The sequence below is a fragment of the Leptidea sinapis genome, chromosome 33 (assembly GCF_905404315.1).
Source record: "Leptidea sinapis chromosome 33, ilLepSina1.1, whole genome shotgun sequence".
NCBI lineage: Eukaryota > Metazoa > Arthropoda > Insecta > Lepidoptera > Pieridae > Leptidea > Leptidea sinapis.
Window position 1 is genome coordinate 3,102,149 of NC_066297.1, and position 25,792 is coordinate 3,127,940.

Here is a 25,792-nt window from a genome sequence, read left to right on the forward strand (position 1 = left end):
ACGAGAAGTCGAAGGTAGGCGCGCTAGCGCAATCAGGGGGCACAATAGATCCTAGGATTTAAGGCGAAGGGTAAGCATAAAACACGCAAACGAAGTTTTTTTAGACAAGTTTTGTGGTGAATATATAGCATTTGGAGGTATGAACACTATTTTATCCGGTTACACATACCCTTAAGTCTTATTTGTAGGTTGCTTATGCTTGCTGTTGCTTATAGTTCACACTCCACAGCTATTTTCAACTACCACTTTTCTTTTCAGTTAAACAAGTTTTTTTTCGGCATGACGCATTTGTTTAGTACTACTGTCAGAGAATTTATTCCTATTGCTTGTATTTTTTTTATGTTGGTACATTTATTCAGATTAGTAATCAATACTGAGAATTGTAAGCATATAAACTGTTTGCGCCTGTTAAAATACGACGTTTTCCACGCAAGAATTTTGAAAAGATTAGCTTTGTTACATAGATGGCAGGCGGGCAGCTGTGAACTCATATCGCTTAAGGTCGCTGGTATTTTGTGTTGCCTTAAGTGCACCCAAATAATAATAATATCAATATATTATAACATAAATTGTAACATAATAATCGTCCAGTTTCTTCGATTACAGCAATAAGTGATTATCAATACTCCGTGAGTAGTATTAATACCGTCTATATTTATTGTTCAATAATAACAAAAGTAGATTAAGTGTCTATTATCATTCGTGTACTCAGCTGTATCAGAGTTGAGTTAGATACTTACGCATTATATAGGTATTTTTACTGATTAATGGTTAGATAGTGGTTATAACATGCTAAATATAGATGATACTGATAAAGAATAGTAATAAAATGTATATGTAAGAAATTATTGATAGACTATTAACAAAAGTGTTACTTACTCAATACAAACTCTAAAAATGCACTGGTTGTTTTTTATGTTATTAAAAAATTACATGTTTTAGAATTTAAAATTCTTTTACTACCATTTACTCATTCGAGTCTTAAAGTGTACAAGGATCGATAAAGTGTACAATATCATTTAAAATTAAAATGTAATATCACAAGAAAAAAGAAACAAGATTAAGGGACGAGACGAAAAACCAGGACGTTCAGCTGATGGTAATTGATACGACCTGCCTATAACTATGCAGTGCCGTTTAGGATTCTTGCAAAATCCAAAAATTCTAAGCGGCACAACAATTGCGCTCGTCACCAGTAATTTTACTAGATACGACGCCCTTCAGACCAAAACATAATAATGCTTACACATTACTGCTTCACGGGCGAAAGAGGCGCCGTTGTAGTACACATAATCGAGTTTGATTATAATAATTTCCAAACGAGTCATTACATTACTGTATAATGAAAACATAAAGTTACATGGCATTGGCTACAAAAATTCAGTTTACAATTATAACCAAAATTGTATTTTGTGCAAGATGCAGGTCTTCGGAAGTTAATTTTAACTTGATATTTTTTTTTAAATGTTATTACGTAAAGCGATAAAAATAGTCACGCAAGGTCAACTTTGGTAGTATATTCTATAGAGAATATAATTTTATAGCGTGTTTAGTGAAATAAGAGACCAGACTTACAAAAAGAGTAAAAGAATAAGTAATGATAATAACAGAAGAAAAATACAACTTTTTCATAAGATAGGAAAGTCAAGCAAATCATGAACTTTCCATTTTGTTGCAACTGTTACACTTTAGTATAAAACCTTATGTGCTTAAATAATATAATTGGCTAAGTAATATGATAAATGATTAATGTGAATGTGATGATCAAAAAGATTTAAGAAGTCATATTGAGATTTATTCAACTACCGGTTAAAAGATATCAGAATCCACACATTACTGTCTGTAACATATTGACTCTCAACTCAACTCTAAAAACTCACTGTATCAACTCCAGCCGTTCAGTATTCTTTGTATGAAACTGCCTCCTGCAACTCATGCTAATAGTAAATCGCCTCGCATCGGGACAAGTTCACGAACTGCGGCGAGTTGCGAATACTCCTCTCCATACCCGGCTTAGAAACATAAGCGAAGATCACACGGCTCCGTTTCTTCGACTACGCGGTTACGGTTTTTCGAACAGACGCGCACGGTTACGTTTCTTCGACCACGCGGCTACGTTTCTTCGACCATGCGGCTTCGTTTCTTCGACTACGCGGTTACGGTTCTTCGAACACACGCGCACGGTTACGTTTCTTCGACCACGCGGCTACGTTTCTTCGACCATGCGGCTTCGTTTCTTCGATTACGCGGTTACAGTTCTTCGACCGCCTGGTTATGTTTCTTCCACCATGCGGCTCCGTTTCTTCGACCACGCAGCTCCGTTTCTTCGATTACGTGGTTACGTTTCTACGACCATGTGGCTCTGTTTCTTCGACTACGCAGTTACGTTTCTTCGACTACGTGGCTACGGTTTTATAGCCAGTCGCGGAAACAGTCATCGCGGCCTTAATCGCAAAGTCACACGGATTGAAAGCCACGGCAGTTTAGCTGTATGAAGCCTAAGCCTTAAAAGAAAATACTTTCACAGAGTGGTCCTGTTCACTAAACAGCAGTAAGTTTGATTCCCACAAGCTATTAATTTACATTTACTTCCAAAAATTACACAGCTGAATTACTTAAAAATCAACCATTAAGTCATGATTCCCGAGATACATGACTCACAAATGATTTCACGTCAATCAATGTAAATATTGTTTAGTAACGCTCTGTGATAACCGATAAGCTGTATGACTAACAATTGACTTATGTACTTAATTGACCTGATTGTCCATAACTTTCGAAGAAAACACGAGAATTAACATGTTTTGTTGTAAAACGCAATCGAAGTGCTGCTCAGAAGAGTAGGACCATCTATAAATAAATAAATAAATCTATTAGGTTAAGTGGTTTGTCTAATAGTAAGTTTAATTGTAAGATATCACCATCATCATCATCATCATCAGCCGGAAGATGTCCACTGCTAGACAAAGGCCTCCCCCAAAGATTTTCCCGACGATCGGTCCTGCGCTGCCCTCATTCAAGTATTGCGGCGATCTTAACCAGATCGGTCCATCTTGTGGGGAGCCTACCAACACTGCGTCTTCCGGTACGTGGTCGTATCGAGGACTTTACTGCCCCAACTGCCATCTCCTTCGAACTATGTGCCCTGCCCACTCCTTCTTCAGTATCGCAATCATTTGGGCTATGTCAGTGACTTTGGCTCTCCTACGGATATCCTCATTTCTGATTAGATCTCGCAGGGAAACGGCGAGCTAAGAAGGCTATCTTAAGATATAATAAATAATTGTAAGATATTATGAAAAATAATTAAACAAAAGCCTCCAAACTCATAAAAAAACTCAAATCAACCAATTATCCTAACCTTCATAATATAGACGACAGAAGTGAAAACTTTGGTGATGTTAATAATACTAAAGACAACTATGATCACCAAGCGAGTCTCAAACACTTTCCCGAACGAGGGTTACGTAGCCGAGCCGGCTAAGTCTCACTGAATACCCACAAAATAAAAAACTCACCACGCCTTAAAAGTTGTCACTTTAATAAGAACTGCCTGCTAACATATAAAAACATAGTGAAATAAATAGCAAATTGCAAATTTATTCTATTAGGTTTAGTATTTTGTATTTCAGAAGCTCTCAAGCGTCATAAGAAATTAACGCGAAGTCGGGAGAAGAAGTAAATAACCGTATTTAAATACTATAAATTTAAATCTTACAACAAGATCACGAGCGTGACCATATTTTAAGGAAAGGATTGACCCACCTGAGAATGAGGAAGCCTGACTCGAGAATAAAACAAATAATTTCACTTTTCGACTTAATAACTCACAGAAGTTCTATTGAATAGGTCACCATCATCAATAAGGTCTTTTGATGATCCAATATTGGATCTAGTCCTCTTTTTTTGTTAGTCAACTGCTAGCGATCTTCTGCCTGTCTGGTCTCGTCTAGCCTCGACCATCTGCGTCATCGGGTGTCGCCAGCCACAGTGCTGCTAAAGCCTCCCACGCTCTCGAGTGCACTCTATGATTCCATTATAGGACTTTCCTTGTCCAGAGACTCTTATCCATTCTTGTCTACTGTTTATTTGCTAATATTACTTAAGTTCACCACTGCGGATCCAGTCATCGCGAGTTCGGTGGGTAGGGTTTTTCTAAGAATTGCTCTTTCCAAGTGCCTCTGTGCGACTTAAAAAGTTTCTGCAGAATTCTAAGTAAGAGTGTCTATAGAATAGATGAGCATGAGCATGAAAACTATTCGAAGACTTGGTTATTTTCCAGCGTTTGTTCCTTGTACTGAAAGTAATTAATCGGGCACAAAATTTGACTAAAATGTCCTTCCACTTTCTAATTGTACCTATATTTGTTTTGGGATAACATTGTTTAAATCTTTCAGTCCTGGTCTATAATAATAGAAGTGATGCCAGCTTGAAAAATTTGGGAAAATGATACAATAATGTAAATAAAGAAAAATCTATGATAAAATAATGTAATTTATTTGTTAGACTATTGTCTCATCCTATTGATTTTTATGACGTGTTTAATATGTTTCAATGTAATACTCAATAAATAAATTGTTTAGACAATAGTGAAAAACGCCATCGGTCATTAAATAAATCGTTCTATTCGCTCACCTGAGCTTGTCACTATTAAAATTAGGATGATGTCATCAATGTAATCGTATCGAGTACTCGATAGCTGTCAGAGTATGCTACTTAAATTACGTCAATCTCCGCCATCGTGTCGTCTATTCGAAACTTTTACGGTATGAAACGCGCAGTTATTTGACATAAGTTTGAAATAGAAGTAATTACAGTATGGCGATTACGACGAAGTATAATCCGGTTAAGTTTGAAAGCGAACAGTTGTTTAAAACGTAGTGAATTTCGGCTATCTACGTTTTTTGCAAGATGTAGCCGTCATCTGTCAATCCATCAATGGCTGCACGTTTCATACAATCGAGTGAATAGCTTTTATATTAGAGAGTTTCGCTAGGCTGACGAATATTATATTTTTTCTGCTTGGGCTACAGAAATTGACTTAGATAGTTGGTGATCTGCGAAAAAGTTTTCTGTTGCTGCTAAACTGCTGTCACAATAATTTTCGAACTTGGACAGTTTTTAAAATGTTCGAATTCTCAACATGTCCGTAACATAGATGTGGTATCGGAAAGCCTTGATAATGAGATATATTTATGTACTTCTCGTTGATATAACAGAGGTGTATCGGTTTCATTACAACTATGAATGTTACATTTATTTAGATATACCAAGAGTTTATTTATCGAAATTATTTTCATCTCACGCCACGTGTCTGTCTATTTGTCTCTGTCTGTATGCGTGGATTGATGCATTTACTGTATTGTTCTATATGTATGTACTCAATAACTATAACAATGTTTTTACTTATTAGAAAATAAGAACTTATAATACCATTCTGTTTTGGAAAGAGCAACCTTAGAGTTTCTTGCTCTATCTTCTCTAAGGAAATCTGCCTTCCGAATGAGCTGTATGAAAAAATGACATGTTTCAAATGTAATGCAATTTACCTACGAATTTTTTTTTTTGATTTGATTTGTTATTGTACTATTGTATTAGCTCACTAACCCTCATATATCATCTGGTATTATTACTATCATTGTATTATGTTGGCTAATGTTCAAATATATCCCCCGACTTTATAGCCTTAATAAACAAGACTTGAATACCAAAACCTATTAATATATAATAATAATATTAACACACTCTTAGACAAATTATCTTGCCCCAAAGTAGGCATAGCCTGTAATATAGGAGCAAAACAATGATGTATTTAATATAATATTTACTTAAACATACATAAATACATATAAAAATTCATGACTCGGAAAGGGCTACTGTTGATTTAGTATTGACGAACCTGAATTCCCTTCCCAAGTGTTTTTTTTATAAAAATAAGGGACGAGACGAGCAGAACGTTCAGCTGATGGTAATTGATTCGCCCTATCCATTTCAATGCAGTGCCGCTCAGGATTCTTGAACAACCCAAAAATTGCGCTCGGCACCTTGACACATAACATGTTAAGTCTCATTTGTCCAGTAATTTCACCAGCTACGATGCCCTTCACACCGAAACACATTACTACTTCACGGCAGAAATAGGCGCCGTTGTGGTACCCATAATCTAGCCGGCTTCCTGTGCAAAGTAGCCTCCCACTGGTACTGTTCAGCGCGGGAAAGAAACTCTCACTTCAAAAATATATTTGTGAAAACTTCTTGAGGTGCTTTGAAGGCTTTTCTCAGCCAAATGGTATTTACATCTGACGGTATATTGTTTTTTCATTGTTGCAGGCATGGTTGGTGCACCCGATGTTGTCAAATCAACAGGAAAACTCGAGGGTTATTCACCACATATCAACGGAAATCCTGTATTCACTATCAGCGGTAAGTACTGTCACACTTAGATAGGTTACGTCTAGATAGAACGTCTTGCTGTTAGGCAACGCATAAAAAAACAGGCCTGGTTTATTACTTTTTATGATTTGGGATTGCTTGTAACTTATTCTAGTAGGCTTCATAATATACATAATAGCTTTAAGGGTAAATGTATACACTTTTATAATAAAGTCCCAGCCACTTTTGAGGCATTATCTTTATATAAAATACGTTTTATCAAAAATCCAAGTGATCGGCCAGCCCGGGACTAGATTATGATTATTTTATAGCAATAACAATGACAGTACAATACTGTTTATTTTATTAAATAGAGCGCAAAAAAATATTGCTGGGAGAGTTACTTGCACCGCTTCTTCCCTCTCAGAGAGCCATTTATTGCCGAAGCGGTGGTAGTGTAAGAAATGACATCAAAAAGAATTCTAACTTCGCGACAAGCTACGTCTGACACTCGCGATAAGTATGTCACTTTAAGTGCACGTGCGTTACTGAATATAGAGGTTAACAGTTCGCCATTTTTTTCGAAGTTATCAAAGTCTAACTAGACGTATAAATTATCTAAGGTCACATCCTTAGATTAAGGATTAGTCTCCGCTACGCTCCAACTAGATACCGTACTACCCAAGAACTATAGGTTTTTCTATTACGGCAACTATTAGATACTTGTGTACATACTACTCTATACTACTATATACTCGATACTTGATACTCAATGGCATCTTTCAAATTTTGTAACATACGCTTCGTCTGTGGCTTCGTGTTATTTTACAGTGAAATTAATAAAATACAAAATACTTACTGTTGATAATATGTGATCGCAGTGACTTTCTTATTTCTTGTAGTATTACTTTTACAAAGTTTTACTACGCAACCTGGCATTTAGTTTTAATTATAAGCAAAACTTAACAGAACATGTGACACGTCAACCTCATACATTGTTCGAGACTGGTTCGAGTACACCCATATGGGCGTATAGCCACACTTTGCAACTAAGTCTGTGGTATCTAGTTGGAGCGCAGCGGAAACCAATCCTTAATCTAAGGTCACATCTTATTTTAACCCACGGATTCATTGAAATCAAACCCTTTTCAAATGCATTCTATTATTTCGAATTGAAACACCTTTTCCTCAAAATAGAACTTTAAATGATTTATTGAACGTCATAAACTATTATCCATTCCAAAATTTATGCCTCAAACCTAAGAAGAACGGGTGCAAGAAACAATCTTTTTTTCTTTAAATTGTTCTCTAAATGATTCTTTAGGAAGTTATAAATAGCTCGTGTTCCTTTGCAGAATAAATTATTATTTATTATAAATTATTCAGAATCATCCTATACTGACTCTTAACATTGCTCCTTGGGGCATTCCGTTGTAGAATTTCGAGTTATGACAAAAATTCGAATTTTTTGTTGTGACAAAATGATTCGTTCTTTCCGCTATAGAATTTATATATTTAACTAGCTGTCCTGTAAATAGAAAAAAAAATAGATATAGTTTGTAATCCTTAAAAGATTGTCATATACCATCACAGACTTTCCTATAGACCTATATAAGATTGAGAAGAAGACAGCGTTTTCGTTGAAAGCTTCCAGACGACTAAAACCTTTCACGAGAGCCACGCTATCCATTGTTGAAAACAGCATGAAAATCGGTGCAGTTATTTTTTGATTTTTTCGCGAACAGATAGAAATACAGATGCAGCGGAGGACTTTGTTTTATGATATGTAGTGATGTCTCACTGAGTCAAAGTTAAAGTTTTTATTTGCATAAATATGTTAGATTGATGTTACATAAATATTATAAAGTTTGTGTCATAAATATTTGCCACATGTATGACGTGCAAATTTTACAAAATACATTTCTAAATCATTTGTTACAATAATATCAATTTAACAAAAAATAAATAGCAGTATTATTTATTTTTATATTATACTAGTGGACCCAACAGACGTTGTCGTGTACACACGCTTTAAATTTGAAAAATCGGTCCAGCCGTTGGGAGGAGTTCACTAACATACACATGAGCAGGAGAATTATATTATATGGGCGGAATCGAGAATCTAAACCAATCTCAAATTCACTGAAACAAACAAAAAAGTCATCAAAATCAGTCCAGCCGTTTAGGAGGTAGTTTAATTGTGAATCTAAACCATTTTCGAATCCACCTGAAGACACACACCAATCTCAAATTCACTGGAACACACAAAAATATCATCAAAATCGGTCCAGCCGTTTAGGAGGTAGTTCAATTGTGAATCTAAACCATTCTCGAATCCACCTGAATACACACAGAAAGTTTCATTAGAATCGGTCCAGCCGTCTAGGAGGAGTTCAGTGACATACACACGCACACAAGAATTATATATATAAAGATTATTTAAAAAAATTGTCAATTTTTTAATTAAAATATTCGTTCATTGATTATAAACAGTTTTGACTAAGGTATATTTTCAATTTAGATGAGAAATTCCTATTTGACGATACCTTTGGGATGTTATTATAGATTTTTATGCACATACAAAAATAGTTTCTCTGAAGTAATGTAGTTCTACTGCAAGGTAGTCTGAGTCAGTGGAATTTGTTTGTACCTACTCAGTATTTGATCTCATTGGTTAACATATTCGCATAGTTATTCTTATAAACTCTATAAATATATGATAGCTCGGGTCTTTTAGCTTTTTATAATTCAAGAATGTTCTTCGGTACACAAATAAAAATAAAAAACGTTTTTAATTGCGTACGCTACAAGTAGGAACGTCCTGCAGAAAACATGTTATGCTGGTTTTTCCAAGCATAATATTAAAGGGCTAGTCAAAATCGAGCACAGAATGTTCCAATTAATCTCATACGGCATTACAAATAAACTTGGTATAAGGTTATACCTGAGAATAAACCAAGAATATGCAAAATGTTGACCATATCGCTGACAACACTGTCAATTCAAATGCAAAATCAAATATTTTTATTCAAAATAGGCTGTAACTTCACTTATTGAAAGTCAAAAACTGTCACCCATTCCAAAAAGAATGCCACAGACATGAGAGGAATGGGCGCAACAAACTCAGCGGGCTTTTTTTTATCAAAAAATATGTTTACAAAGTAATAATGTACAATTAAACTTATTATTTAAGAGCATAAGGGCGGTCGCCCCATTCCCAATCTGTGGAATCATTAAGATAGACATTTATGTTATAGTAACCTCTACCACACGAGGGTTTTAGCAATTCTTTTGAAAATCGTAATACTTTTGTTTTGAACATTTTCTGGGATCTTTTTGTAAAAGCATATATATCTCCAAAAGACTTACTCATTCGACTTAGCCGAGTAGTAGGCATAACAAGTTTATGTTTGTTCCTCGTGTTAACATTATGATTGTCACAGTTTCTAGCAAATTCCTCAATGTGCTTATGTACATATAGAACATTATCAAGAATATATTGAGAGGCAACAGTCAAAATGTTTATTTCTTTAAATTTTTATCTTAATGATTAAGGACCTAGGAAATAAATCAGACTACAATGATAATTCTGAACGTTATTCGAATGTCAAACAGCCTTAGAAATAAACGCGGGAAATGTGAATATGTCCGAATAAACCAAACATAAGCAAAAGGTTTACTTGCAAACATTTTGCATATTCTTGGTTTATTCTCAGGTATAACTTTATACTAAGTTTATTTATAAGGCCGTAAAACTTATTCATTTTAGTGATCAAAACAGTAGAATTTTCATTGACTCTCAAAGTTATTGTAGGAGTTAAACATTATGTCAAAAATCCGACAAACTTGTAATGTTAGATTATTTATTTCGTCTATAAATAAACTTTGACAAGAAACGTCGAAACAAAAATGAAATTGAAAGTTAACCTTAATTTTAAGGCGACACTAAATGCCAGCGACCTTGAGCGATATGAGTTCACGGCTGCCGGCCCGCCATCTATGTAACAAAGCCAATATTTTCAAAGTTCTTGCATGGAAAATAGTTTATATGCTTAGAATCCTCGTTATTCACTAATAATCTGAATAAATGAACCCACACAAAAAGTTCAAGCTATAAGAATAACTTTTCTGAGAGAAGTACCAAAAAAATACGTCACGCCATGCCAAAAAACTTGTTTAACTTCAAAGAAAAGTGATAGTTCAAAAAGGCTCGGCAGTGTTAACTATAACCAACAGCAAGCATTAGCAACCTACAAATAAGACTTAAGGATATGTGTAACAGGATTAAGTTGTGTTCATAGCTCGAAATGCTATACTTTCACCACAAAACTTGTCTAAAAACACCATGTTTGCGTGCATGTACAAACTCAAACAAATCGCGCGTGTGAGACGTAGCCTGTCACGCACGCTAAAGTAATTTCTGTAAATGATTAATAGTATAAATAAGTAACAGTCTAAATAAATAATAAATAATAAATAAACCTGGCCTGTTTTCATCGGTTGCCTAGCAGCAAGAGGCTTAATTATTATTTTATGAAAATAAAGGACGAGTCGAGCAAGGCAAGGCTAATGGTAATTGATATGCCTTGTCCATTACAATGCAGTACCGCTCAAGGTTATTGAAAAACCCAAAATTCGGCACTACAATTGCGCTCGTCACCTTGAGACATAAGATGTTAAGTCTTATATTTTTCTCAGTAACTTCACTAGCTACGGCGTCCTTCAGACCGAAACACAATAATGCTTACACATTTCTGCTTCAAGGTAGAAATAGGCACCGTTGTAGTACACAAAATCTAGCCGGCATCCTGTGCAAAGGAGCAGCTAGGTATCTAGACATAAACTACCTAAGCCTGTAATTTAACAAAAATGTATAATTTTCGTATTTTTCTTTTGTTTGTACTAACTTCCTGCCAAATTTCATGCTGATAAGCCAGACGGAAGCATCTTATAGGTTTTGATTTTATTGACGTGTTTAATATTAAGCCTGATGGGCTGATAACCTTGATTTTGTTCCATCAAGGGACTGATAACTTTATTTGATGTTCATTTCATATCAATTCCTCTTCGCCATCCTGAGGTGTAGAGCCTTCAGACATCTTTTATTAAATGATCCTTAGATTAGTACGTATTAATTTTAGAGGTTTCACCAGTAGCATGCCTCCTTTGCACAGGAAGTCGGCTTGATTATGGGTACCACAACGGCGCCTATTTCTGCCATGAAGCAGTATTGTGTAAACATTACTGTGTTTCGGTCTGAAGGTTGCAGAAGCTAGTGAAATTACTGGGCAAATGAGACTTAACATATTATGTCTCAAGGTGACGAGCGCAAGTGTAGTGCCGCCATTGATATACAAAAAATCCTGTATATCAATGAGTCCCGCTCAGAATTTTTGGGTTTATCAAAAATCCTGAGTGGCACTGCATTGTAATGGGTAAGGCGTATCAATTACCATCAATTGAACGTCCCTTATTTTCATAAAAACAAGAAGAACCCTGAAACTACAGCATGTTCGTTACCCGACACATAGACCTAGCAATAACCGTTCGATAGAGAGAGCCCGTATTGTATTCAAATACAGTGATTATAATAAGCATTGTCTTGAAACAAATCGATCACAATTAAAACACACTGTCGTACCCCAATTAGTTTTATAATTAGCATTCATCCGCAGAGTAATCGAAGGAAAAAATTTAAATTAAATACGTCCTTGTGCAAACTATTCTTATCTGGATTGTAAAATCATTCAAAATTACTTTACTATTATGTCGTTATTATTCTAGCCACTTTATGGAATTAGTAGCTTATGCCCGCGACTTCGTCCGAGGAGATAAAGGATGTTTAAAAATAATAAGCAAGTTTGGATTTGAAGATTATCTCATGTCCTATTCCAGTTCCGATTCCCGTTTTCGCTCCCGTTCCCAACATATTATTTGAATCTTATTTCGAGGAAGATTGCTATGGCAAATAAAACCTGCTAGCGGCATAGCTATAGGTACCTCATCGACGTGAATTTCAGTTTTTCCAAAGAACAACAAATCCCGCGGGAACCATGGATTTTCCGGGGCAAAAGCTTTTGTCCTTTCCCAAGCTCCAGTCTATCGCTGTACCAAATTTTATCAAAATCGTTTCAGTAGCTCGCCGGAGCTACTGAAACGATTTTGATTTTGAAAAGTGTAACAAACAAACTTACATTCACATTTATAATGTTTGTAGGGATTGTCTGGGTCATAAATAAAATTTGAAAAACAAAATTTTATGAACGATGCGGTACTCGAACCCACGACCTCCGGCGTTCCGTGCTGGTGCTCTAACCAACTGAGCTAACCGTTCGAGTAAGATAGACCTTCCTAGAACCTACGTAAAATTTGCCTTTGGTATCAGATTACTAGCTTTTTTTTCTATTTACTAGTATGTTTTTCGCTTTTATGGAAGATGAAGCAAATATACAAATTCTTAAAAATAAGCATTGTTTTCGATTAAAAAAACTATCGAACAACAAGTAAAAAAAGTATTTTCAGTTAAGGCATCAGAAAGAAAAACGTTTGAAAATACATATATTAAAATTTCTCTTTGATAAGATATTTAGTTTTGTTGTTAAATCTCATATAATTATAGGAGCCTACCCTTAAATGGAAAGGCGTTGAAATATTTAACATTACTTTTACGTATAAATTAGATATACATATTGTTAAAATAAATTATAATAATAATTTTAACAATCACTCTAAAAAAATCGTTTTATTTTTACCAGGGAATTTGAAGCCTTAATGGTTTTTTCAGGATGTTCCTAGGACCTAATATAGGACCTATATTTCTAGACACTTAACGGCATCTAGTAGCGAGTAGTGGTACATTTGCGATTATATTATTATAGTTTAATATGCCTATGGTATATATTATAACACTAGAAATATTCGACTGCTTGTAACTAATTCTAGTAGGCTTCATAAGATACATAATAGCTTTAAGGGTAAATGTAAACACTTTTATAATAAAGTCCCAGCCACTGTTCGAGCATTATCTATATATAAATCCTACTACTCCACAATTGAATATCTAAGTGATCGGACAGCCTGGAACTACCTTGTGAAATAATGTAACACCCGTGCAAACAGTAGTTTGATTTGACTTATTGGGTTTATACAAATGATTTAAGTTATCTTTAGTGTTAATTCCGCCAATATTTGTTTTTTAAAAACAATTCTCAGTCTCGTGCCAGATTTTGGCGAGACAACACGTCCTGAGGATGCCACGTGTAGAGGCGAAACACGTGTCGAATTGTTTTTAAAAAACAAATATTGGCGGAATTAACACTAAAGAAAACTTAAATCATTTGTATTATTATGGATTTCCGCAAAGTAACGCCTAATTCAATAAATTTTCTTATTGTTTTTATGTTATGTGATTTATTAGAATGGAAAAGAAGCGAAAAATAGACAGTGAAAGCAGAATGTTCAAAAGTAAATGGAACTTTCTGTATTTTATAATTGAGTTTAGTAATAAGGCACTATTATTTATTACTTTTATTTTTACTACTATTTGTAATAAAACCATAGCTGCTCTCAAAGAATATAAACATCAACCGACGTTGTTAAAAGTTGTAGTTGCAAAAAGTGCGCGTTCGCCCCTTGCTTATTTACAATTTAACGAAATACGCCGGTCCGAAGTAGTTTAGGCCGCCTGACTATTGACTGTTGACGGTTTCTGTATTTTGGGGTTACAACTCAAATCACAACTCAAGTCACTTATTGTAAATGTTAAAAGCAAATGTTAAAAGGTATTATTAGCGTGGTATTCCTAACATTTTAGGCAAAAAGCGCTCGAACGTATATTTATAGCATTAGATAGGTACGAATAGATATGTTTTATGTTGATAGCTATCATATTTTTAAGATAATATAAATATTTCAAATAAAAAACCCTATTTTTCAAAAAGTGAATCTATCGAGATTTGTTTTCGTAATCGTGTTATCAAAACTGCAATAATTTAGATAAAGAAATGAAGATAATCATATCAAAAGACTGGAACCGTAGTATATGTAGATGTATTTTAAAAAATGTTACTTTTTATGACTTTTGTAAGTGTTTATTATACATTGATTTACTGAAATATGGTTAACTACTAATGATAATCCATTTTATAATGAAACTAACTATAGAAATAATACAAATATTTTTTTTTTGTCTAAAAAGAAAACGTATATTATACAAAAAAAAACATGTACAAGGTACTACATGCTCATAATACCTACAACACAATATTATGCATCACAACCATTAGGTACAAAGATTAAGAAGAAGTATACATACCTAAGTTTGGTAAATACATTTAGACAAGTAGGTATGAAATTGTTATAACACACGAGACATACAGTAGGTTTATGTGAAACAGACATAAAAGCTTGTGACTTATTCCACAAGATAGCTATTTTGCTGGAGAGTTGGTATGTAGTCTACATTATGACAACAATCTTTGAGTAAATGGCTGAGCTCTAACTCCTAAGTTTCCCTGTGTTTAGGATATTAGTAGATTTAACTACTTACATACAATATTGTAAAATTGAATTTACAAGATATCTTTAATTTAGAGAAATTTCTAAAAAATCTTAAGAAGAGTCTTAAGATTTCCATTGCTTCCTGTCTCATGTGACTCTCCTTCATCTTGGACCCGCTGTTAACTTAAGTTTATCCTCCCAGATGGTAAACAGCCTCCCTCGATTTCGTTTACCATTCCATGGACACCATTCCCTCACTGCCCTGTGCCATTTTCCTTTTGAGTCTCGCATCAATATCGTAAACTACTTCATATTAATAATGAATTCATCTTAAATATATAACCGATTCAAATTTTACTTAAAGACAGATAAAAAGGAAAACTTTGCTGTTATAATAGCGCAAGGCGTTACAATAATTCATATTGAAGTAAATTGTTACGAAACATAATTTTATTATTTTATTAAAATAGATCGTTTCATATTAGTATGGTATCTTTCATAGTTTAAATCCAACGACGTTCTATAAACAATATGGACATATAATTCGAAGTCTGCTTATAGCGGAACGGTAAAAGTGAGCTTAAAGACAATGTAAGCATACTTTTCTCCTTAGTCGTGTGTCAACTGTCACTGTCCGAATTGAACCTAAACTGAATAAATATTTTACATTGCTGCTTATTGACCAATAATATTTTAAACAAGGTGTGTACACAGCAATTAAAAAGTATCCTATCTCTCAAGATAGACTAAACTGTACTCCATGAAGTAATCCCCATTAAAATCCGTTCATTAGTTTAGGAGTCCATCGCGGACAAACAACGTGTCACGTAATTTATATATATTAAGATATTGACTAGCATCAGTCCGAATACAACCATTGTGTTGATTGCATAAAATTCAGGCCTTTTTTATCCCCTTTTGGCTGTCAGATCATATTTATAGGTATTAATTTAATCTTTTTAAGAGCTTTGGATTATCTATAAATAAATAAATATTTTTTTAAGCATTTATGTTTTGTTACATAAAAGAAGTGTAACTTTTTGCGTAACTATTAAAAGAAAAAGGCCAAGGCAGAGCAAGAGATTGAGTATTGATATTTAAAAAAGAAGCAAGTCATAAGTTGACAAGCATGTTGGTTCAAACGTCTCCAAGCTCGACTCACAGACCAGGAAGTGACACTAACTAGTACATATTTTGTCATTTGTACACAGCGGTATTTACTCCGACGGCATGCATTCATCGAACAAGTCGTCACAGACATAAATCCCTACTAATATTATAAATGTGAATGTAAGTTTAATGCTATTCAACCGATTTTGATAAAATTTGGTACAGCGATAGACTAGAGCTTGGGAAATGACATATGCTACATTTTATCCTGGAAAAATTCAATGTTCCCGCAGGATTTGCGAAAAAATTTAAATTCACGACGATGATTTATAACTATACCAATAGTAGGTTTAGTTTGCCATAGCAATCTTACTCGAAATAAGATTCCAAAAATATATTGGGAAAGGGAGCGAAAACGGGAACCGGAACTGGAATAGGACATGAGATAATCTTCAATTCCAAACTTGCTTATTATTTTTAAAAATCCTTTATGTACGCCGACGAAGTAGCGGGAATCAGCCACTTATTAATATACCGACATTCATAAACAACCAACTACAATAAATATATTTCACGATGAAAGAGGGTATCTTCAGGATTATTCAAAGGTGTTTGATAGCCGTGTCAGCGCGGGACCTATCCACTGTAGTTGAGCGTACAAATATCACTTTACAAAACTTTATTGTATAATAATAGGGTACTTTGGAAAAACTAACATGCCTCAAGCTATAGGAATATTATAGACGGAGTATCTACATCACGCATGGAATCGCGCGAAAATACGATAATATAATATTAATAATAACTGATTTATGTTTAATAAAGTGTTTAATAAGATGTTGATTAAGGCTAAAAATTAATAAACCCATCACCAGGTGGAATTAAAAGAACATTGTGTTCCACTTCCTAAATTCAACGGTTTTAAAATATAAAATTTGTAAGCTTCGTAAAAAAGTAAGGAAAAAAACTGTTGAATTTAAATTAAGATCGAATTTTATTGCATAAAAAAATCGATAGGCAGTTTAAATATTAGTGAAAAAAAGTTTCGTATTCAAACAGCTGCATGGCCTATGAAATATAAACATCGTAGACAAAATCTACAAAATGAAGAGCAGATTAAGACAAAAATAAATATAATGCTTCCTATCTCATTTTCTCCCACGTTAAATCTTATGAATTTATGTGTCTGTCTCATTTTTCATCTTTTTCGTATCATCAACTTTCATATCACAACATCGTTGCTAAAGAAGTTTTCACTTTAAAAATAAAAAATAATTGATATTATAAATATAATATCAATCGCGCTGTCTTAGCTTTCGTAGCTCTGTTTGCAGTGGGCACACAACATTAGCACAGTAGACATATCTACTGTGACATTAGACCTCCATTAAATTATTTAGTTACCATCTGATATGCGCAAGTTTAATGCGCCCATATAAATATTGTAATTGTTATCAGATAAGGCAATGCTCAATGTAAATCGATTGCTGTTTTTGTCCTAATGTCATTGTTAAATGATTAAGTCATGTTTTTGTGCAGGAAATCGTAACTACATCATTAGTTTTTGTGGCTTATTCAATTCAGTTTTGTGTGAAAAGTGTAACAGTTCTGTCGTCATGAGGTTCAACGTGGAAATCGCTATTCATAAATGTTGGAGAAAAATAAACGGGTATACGATACTAGGTATTTATATGTTTGTTTACGTTATAGGTTATATAAATACCTACTGAAAGATTTATATTACAATGTGTACCAATTAAGAACCTTTGAGTATATCAGCTATTTAACAGAAAGAGGGTTCTTTGCACAGAATGGGTGCCCCACGGCGCCTTATTCTGCTATCAAAGCAAAATTAGTGTGTTGGTGTATTGTGTATGGGTTTGAAGAGCTACGTAGCTGGTGAAATTACTGTACAATTGAGTGTCGTAATAAGTCACGAGAACAGTGCCACACAGAACTTTGGGTTTTCTAAGAATCTTGAGTAGTATTGCATTTTAATGGGCAGGGCTTATCAGCTGAACATATTTTTCGTTTCGTCACTTCCTCACAACAATAAATTTTATGAGGACACTTATTTCTTATAGCCAACAATATAGTTTTAAGTCATCTTTGTACGACTAAATGCGTGCTATATTACTCGACCCGATTCCTACCGCTGAAATACACCTTCGCACGACACGCCCAAATAACGATATCATCCCCACCATCTGGATGTGTGGCGCTCCTCCACAGTGCGGTTTTCTAGGAACTTTTTTCCACGTACAACCAAGCTATGAAATGAGTTCCTTTATGCCGTTTTCCCAGGACGAAACCACATGAGAACCAAAAAAGCGCGTACACCTTCTAAAAGGCCGGCAACGCTCCTGTGATTCCACTCGTGTTGCTAGAGAATGTGGGCAATCACTGATGATGTTGTGTGATCACTTAACATAAGGGATACCCGTACGCTAAATAAAAATCCTAATATTATGCAAACTTTTATTATAATCGAATCAATGATTCGGCATCACATATAGGATAAACACTCTCTCAGCTAGATAAATTTAAAACACACCGACTCAGCAATTTACTAAATATCCTTGTGATTGCATTATCAACAAATTAAATTGAATTTTTATCAACAGATGAGATTGGGAGTCCGGAGAACGGATACACAATGGGATCTATAAACTCCAACGGTGATCTGAAGAGCCCAGGTGATCCACCTGACAAGAGTGTCAACGATGAAGACGCGGAGAAACAACCACTCTCTGGGGTAAGTGAACCGTGCTCAGATAAATCTCTTACTATCACATTCGTTCTCAGGCCAAATCATTGTGGTGCAAAAGACACGAAGCAGCAATAAAGACGTCTTCATTTGCAATGGGAATTAAAGCAACTAACGACTACAAAAGTCATCATGTTTGACATTGACTATATCGTTGTTTACTCTGTATAATAATAGATGGCGTTGATGTATTAAAAACTAAAAACTAGGTCGCGGCTTCGAGTCCGCATCGTTCATAAAATCTGTTTATAAATTTAATTTGACGTTTTATCTTCCGTTTACCACTGGATACACGAGCCGTACAACTACGAAACAATAACAGCACCTGGCAGCCTTTAAAAAGAGTATACTCCTTCAGCAAAGGCGAAAAAATTCCTTACGGTTCCTCTAAAATCTAAATTATCATAAAGGGAACTTTACACTTTTTTCTATAATACTAGATCGGTATACGGTCGTTTATAAGAAATTTTATTGCATGAGAAAAGTTCAAGGACTACAATGCAACAAAAACGACCGTGAACGGTTAGCACTGAAAAATCAATAGATGCATATAATGCAGTCGTAACAAACAAACTGTAGTTACATAGAATATTTTTTAAACTGTGTCTTGTACTACACATTCTTTATCCCTGTTCGTAGAACTAATTATACTAGCAATTGTTTTATTATAAGAGCATGCAACACTTATAATAATAATTATAGTCACTTAGACATTTTTCATAGCAGCTATCCAACTTTCACTAAAAAAATTAAAGAATATCTTAAACATTCTTAAAATATGTCCAACCGATAAATTTGATAAATTTTGTTTCATTTGTATTTTTGTGTACTTTTTTCGCCTTATTTTTAATTGTATATAAAATCGTTATATTTTCTATTATATTCACTCCTACTTTGTTTATATTTAAGTGGAAACTTTATTGGCTTGTGTAATATAAATTATGTGTTACAATGTGTATGTATCTTAAGCTGTTTGTTTTCCAATAAATAAATAAATACTAAAAACTCAAAAAACTACTGAATAGATTTAATTATAGCGAATAAACCCCACCGGTCGTAATGTAAGTATTAATCTTGTGAATGACCCACAGTCTTAAGATTTTTTTTAAAATGAAAATAAGGGACGAGACGTGCAGAACGTTCAGCTAATAGTAATTGTTACGCCCTGCCCATTACAATGCAGGGCCGCTCAAGATTATTGAAAAACGCAAACATTCTGAGCGGCACTACAACTGCTTTCGTCACCTTGAGACATACGATGTTAAGTCTCATTTGCCCAGTAATTTCACTAGCTGCGGCCTTCAGACCAAAACACAGTAATGCTTACACATTACTACTTCACGGTAGAAAAAGGCGCCGGCATCCTGCGCAAAGGAGCCTCCCACTGGAAAAAGATAAGATTTAAATCTTAAGACTAAGATACCGCAGGAGTAGGCGCAAAGTGCGGCAAATAATGATATATGACGTGCCACATGTTCTCTTAAACTTTACTAATAATTGAAACTAAAATGCCGGATTGCGTAGTAAAACTGTAAAAATACTAAAAGAAATAAGAAAGACACTGGGATCACATATTATCATCAGTAAGTATTTTGTATTTTATTAATTTCCAATGTAAAATAACACGAAGCGTATGTTACAATTTTTGAAAGATGCCATTGTGTGTCAAGTTGCCACGCACATAATCATTAACCCCCTTATTCATAATGGTCCGCTAACTTTAAACAGCCGCTTAGGAGTGTTTTTTCTCATTCTCACCTAGGTCAATAGAAGAAGACAGAGTGAGAATTAGCAATGCTTTACGTTAGCAGACTATTATGAATAATGGGGCTAATAGTTACCGTGCGAAAAAACCGCCAAAATATCAGAAACTTAGCCTAGCGTTACATTATTTTGTTTAACTGTTTCTTCAGTGAATGTAACATTTGGTATAGAGAATTTAATATTGATGTACATGCACGTGTTTTAAATGAAAAAATATATTTATATTGTATATAACAATAATTTTACTGTTAAATTATTACCAATTGTGACATAATGGGTATTTGAAATGAGTTCTATATGAATACAACTCAATCTGTAGTAGGTACATATTATTATGTTTATAGTTTTTACTGTATGTGTGTTATTACGTTTTATGACATTCATCACAGTAATTCGAACGTTTGAGATTACAGAATATATCATAAGTCTCTATGCTCTTTGTCTCGAACAGAATCTTAATTAAGTCGGTCCAATCCAATATAGGTTTGTAACTACATACATAGTTATAGGTGAGATGTGCTTGAGTTGTGAGGAGGCGAGAGGCGAGAGCGGGTCGCGGCGGAAGGACACCGATTCCAAAAATTACAATAATCGTAACTAGAATTAGATTAATTAATTAGATTGCATCAAAATACGCAATTATGTTTATACTTTTTAGTGCATATTATATCTACTGTTTTGGAATAGTGTTTTGAAGTCGGTTGTTTTTTGTTAATTTTTTTTTAACAAATCTAGTCATTATCAGGTTCTTGATATTCTCTTTTTTTTTTTCCTTATTTATTGATGAAAGAGTAAAATGTTCCTGGGATTCTGCCATTTCAATTAATTGATTATTATTTTCATTTTATATTCTATTTATAATCCATTAATACCACTTGCACGTTTTAAAACTTTCAGTCATTAAATAAAATAATTTAAAATAAGAAATAGAAGGTTAGATTATTTATTACCACATACCAATATTCGAACTTTAACTAATTAGTCGAGTTAATACTCGAACCCTTTGCCTATCATAATAATGGACGAATATGGCTGCAGCTCGAACCCTTTGCCTGTCCTAATAATGGACGAATATGGCTGCAGCTCGAACCCTTTGCCTGTCCTAATAATGGATGAATATGGCTGCAGCTCGAACCCTTTGCCTATCCTAATAATTGTCGAATATGGCTGCAGCTCGAACCCTTTGCCTGTCCTAATAATAGAAGAATATGGCTGCAGCTTGAACCCTTTGCCTGTCCTAATAATGGACGAATATGGCTGCAGCTCGAACCCTTTGCCTATCCTAATAATGGACGAATATGTCTGCAGCTCGAACCCTTTGCCTGTCCTAATAATGGAAGAATATGGCTGCAGCTGGAACCCTTTGCCTGTCCTAATAATGGACGAATATGGCTGCAGCTCGAACCCTTTGCCTATCCTAATAATGGACGAATATGGCTGCAGCTCGAACCCTTTGCCTGTCCTAATAATGGACGAATATGGCTGCAGCTTGAACCCTTTGCCTATCCTAATAATGGACGAATATGGTTGCAGCTCGAACCCTTTGCCTGTCCTAATAATGGATGAATATGGCTGCAGCTCGAACCCTTTGCCTGTCCTAATATTGGACGAATATGGCTGCAGCTCGAACCCTTTGCCTGTCCTAATAATGGACTAAGAAACTTCAAGAAACCATTCTGAGCAGATTTTATACTTAAATAATGATATAAAAAATACTCTGAGTTAATAGGTTGCACTCCAGGAGTGCCGGCAGAAGTGAAAACTTGAACATTAATGTTGTGCATTTTTGATTAATTTGGAATGGTTAATGAATAATTTCGCACGAATTGCTTTATTTATCAGTAGTACTCGTAGTCAAAAGTACTCGCTTTTATGTGGTTATAGACGAAGTCAGACTATCGTATACGAGGATGGCTCCAGACACCAAAAAATTGGCCTTTACCTAGCCCTGGCCGTTGGCTCAATTAAAAGAAAAAAAAGAAAAAGAAGAACAAAACTAAAGTAATATTTATTACTGCGTGGAAAGTTAGCATGGACATTATGGGTGTTTTTCTTTTTATTATGGTTGAAGTTATCTACGAATGGATTGGATATCGTATGACATAATATTAAATCTTGTTACACCGTGTATTCAAAAGCAAGATACTATCATACGAGACAGTATTAGTGCAAAATAATGAATAGTCCTAACACTAAGGTTTATTGCAATAGGAAATTCATATCAAGATTTAAAATTCAGTTCTTATATCCCAACCCCTGCTGAAAAAGATTATCACTGAAAATTCTTGGGCTAATTACTATTATACGGTAACACAAAACAAAACTTAGATACGTCCTCCACGCACGAAGAGCCACGAACGACTGAAATCAGTAACTTAATGCGATTACACCTTCCTAAATGCGTTTCTAATTAGGCTTCTAAATGATTCAGTCAGTCAGAAACCATCCTTTTTTCTGAATTTAGGATGCTAGCTTGAATGCGATTTTACTTGTCTAAATTCAGTAACCACTGACTAACTAAATTCAGAGAAGTGTAATAAGCGCTTTACTCGCTGCCAGTTGCGTTGTATATGGAGATATTCTAGTCCCTCGTGTGTATGCGGCTTTTAACTATTGACACATTTGTTTGACAATTTTACTTAATCTGTTTGTGTCTATGTAAAAATTTAATTATAATTTATGTCAAAGTCATGCGTAAACTCTTGTTGTGTAATCACAAAACTGAGGAATTGTAAATTGTAAAAGTGAGATTGAAAGATTATCGAAATACAGAGGACGATATTCAAAAAATATTTTTAATTGGAACGTAACAAATATTTTCTAAACTTTTATTGATATTAGATTCTTTGTATAGTGTAGAGTAGTTAGTAGTGATTTGAATGTTTTGCTGTACATTATGTATTTTAATTGCAGTTTTATATAATAACTAACTATTATACGCGACTTCGTCCGCGTTGATTAGTTACTATGACTTTTTCTTCATCTTTAAATATAAGAATAAGGCTTGCTTATTATTCATATTAAATCTATAAATTGTGAATCCGATAATAATTTACTTTAATCGTTATTGGATAACAATGTAATTAATTCATTTTACATCATCAGATAAGTTGATAGCTTGGATTGAATTATATTATTCTTTTTATGTCAAATGGTAAGGCAATGCACAGGTTTATAACCAGCCAGTGACCACAGTATTGCCTCTGTACGCTCGTTTTCTTTATGAAAAAGGAGGACAAACGAGCGTACGGGTCACCTGGTGTTAAGTGATCACCGCTGCCCACATTCTCTTGCAACACCAGAGGAATTACAGGAGCGTTGTCAGTCGTTCAACGTGCACCGGGTTCCCGACAATTCGAGCTGCTCTGCGTTGCACGCGGTCAAAAGGATCGAGCTGATACTTGGGTGCACCAAACCAGAGATGACAGTAATACTCCATGTTAGGTCGGACCTGCGCTTTGTAGAGTGCTAGAATGTGGGCCGGCTCGAAGTATTGCCGTGCTCTATTAATGACGCCCATCACCTTCAAAGCCAATTTAGCTTTGCCCCCCAGATGGCCACTGAATTGGCATTCGCTCAAGATTTCGAGACCCAGAATTCCGATACTTGGCGAGGCTGTAAGGAAAGTGTTGTCGAAGAGCGGTGAACGCGCAAACTTGAGTCTTCTGGGGGTTAAATTGGACAATGTTCAATTTACCGCATTCCGCGACCTTTGTTGGTCAGATTCGTTTGGTTTGCAATCTTTTTGACTTTGACTACTTCCACTATTCTAGATACGTGCAAGAGGAAATGTGCTATGCCATACTTTTACTATAAAAGGACAAAATACTGACATGCCGTCGACAACGTACACGATCAAATATTTAAAAATAATACCCTTAGATTAAGGATTGGTCTCTGCTGCGCTCCACTAGATACCGCAGGCGTTGTCGCAAAGTGCGGCTACTAATACTACGCCCAAGTGGGTGGTACTGGAGCCAGTCTCGAACAATGTGTGACGTTCACGTGCCACATGTTCTGTTAAATTTTACTAATAATGGGCACTTAAATGCTGGGTTGCGTAGTAAATCTTTGTAAAAATAATACTACAAGAAATAAGAAAGACACTGGAATCACATATCATCAATAAGTATTTTGTATTTTATTAATTTCCAATGTAAAATAACACGAAGCGTATGTTACAATTTTTGAAAAATGACATTGAGTGTCAAGATGCCACGCAAACAAGCATCTAATAGTTGCCGTAATAAAAAAGCTATTGTTCTTAGGTAGTGCGGTATCTAGTTGGAACGAAGCAGAGGCATTTTTAATCTAAGATTTTCAATGATTTCGATTCTGTGCTTAGGAAGCGTATAGATAGCACATAATATTTGTAAATAATAATTTCGGCCAAAACAATCCAATCAATCAACATTATTGGATCTTATAATTTTTTATATTCGTAATATACTTAGAATTGAAGGTCGTAATAAGATTGTCTGTCAATTTGATGATAATTAAATATTAAAATATCTACTTAATCCGCTTTAATTACATTAAAACAATTATCTTTGGCGAACTCTACACTAATTAATATGTATTTCATAGATAAATGTCACGAGGATAAGGCGATTGTATCTAAGGCTCTTTAGCATACTTCGAAATACCTTTTAAAACAAGTCTTACAAGTAAAAATGTATTATACAAAGTTTTTTTTATGAAGATTAGGATTGAGACGAGCAGGACTTTCAACTAATGGTAATTGATACACCGTGCCCATAACAATGCAGCGCCGCTCAGGATTATTGAAAAACCCAAATATTCTAAGCAACACTACAATTGCGCTCGTCACCTTGAGACATAAGATGTTGTCTCATTTATTCAGTAATTTCATTAGCTACGGCGCCCTTCTGACCGAAACACAGTAAGCTTACACATTACTGCTTCACGGCAAAAATCGGCAACGTTGTGGTACCCATAATCCCTCAATATTTGCTTAATAAAACCTAGAACAAAATATGGAACAAGAAATATAATGTACGAAGGGGCAAAATTGTATAACAAACTACCAAAAGATATTAAAGAATTACAATCATTAAATGTTTTTAAAAAAACGTTAAAACACCACATTTTGAAGGATTTCTCATAACTTATTTTCTTAGACCGCTTCCGGCTATGACTATGAACGAGACCTTAATAAACAAATACCCTCATAGCTGTCATTATAATAAATAATAAAATAGTGTAGGTATTTTATTCATTACTGTAAACATTTATTTTATACGTTACCCACCTATTTCG

General features: G+C 34.6%; 1 protein-coding gene across 4 annotated transcripts in view; it reads left to right on the top strand.

Annotated features, from left to right (window-relative positions):
- LOC126974777 (solute carrier family 41 member 1-like) overlaps positions 1-25,792 on the top strand; it is a 133,679-nt gene that overhangs the window by 81,432 nt on the left and 26,455 nt on the right. For 3 of the 4 annotated variants that reach the window (XM_050822450.1, XM_050822448.1, XM_050822451.1), the window contains 2 exons: positions 6,331-6,423; positions 18,606-18,736. In XM_050822450.1, coding sequence (XP_050678407.1) covers positions 6,333-6,423; positions 18,606-18,736 — 222 coding nt within the window. In that variant the 5' untranslated portion in view covers positions 6,331-6,332. Of the gene's footprint in view, positions 1-6,330; positions 6,424-17,525; positions 17,665-18,605; positions 18,737-25,792 lie in introns of those variants that run through there. The other variant, XM_050822452.1, reaches the window with a different exon arrangement.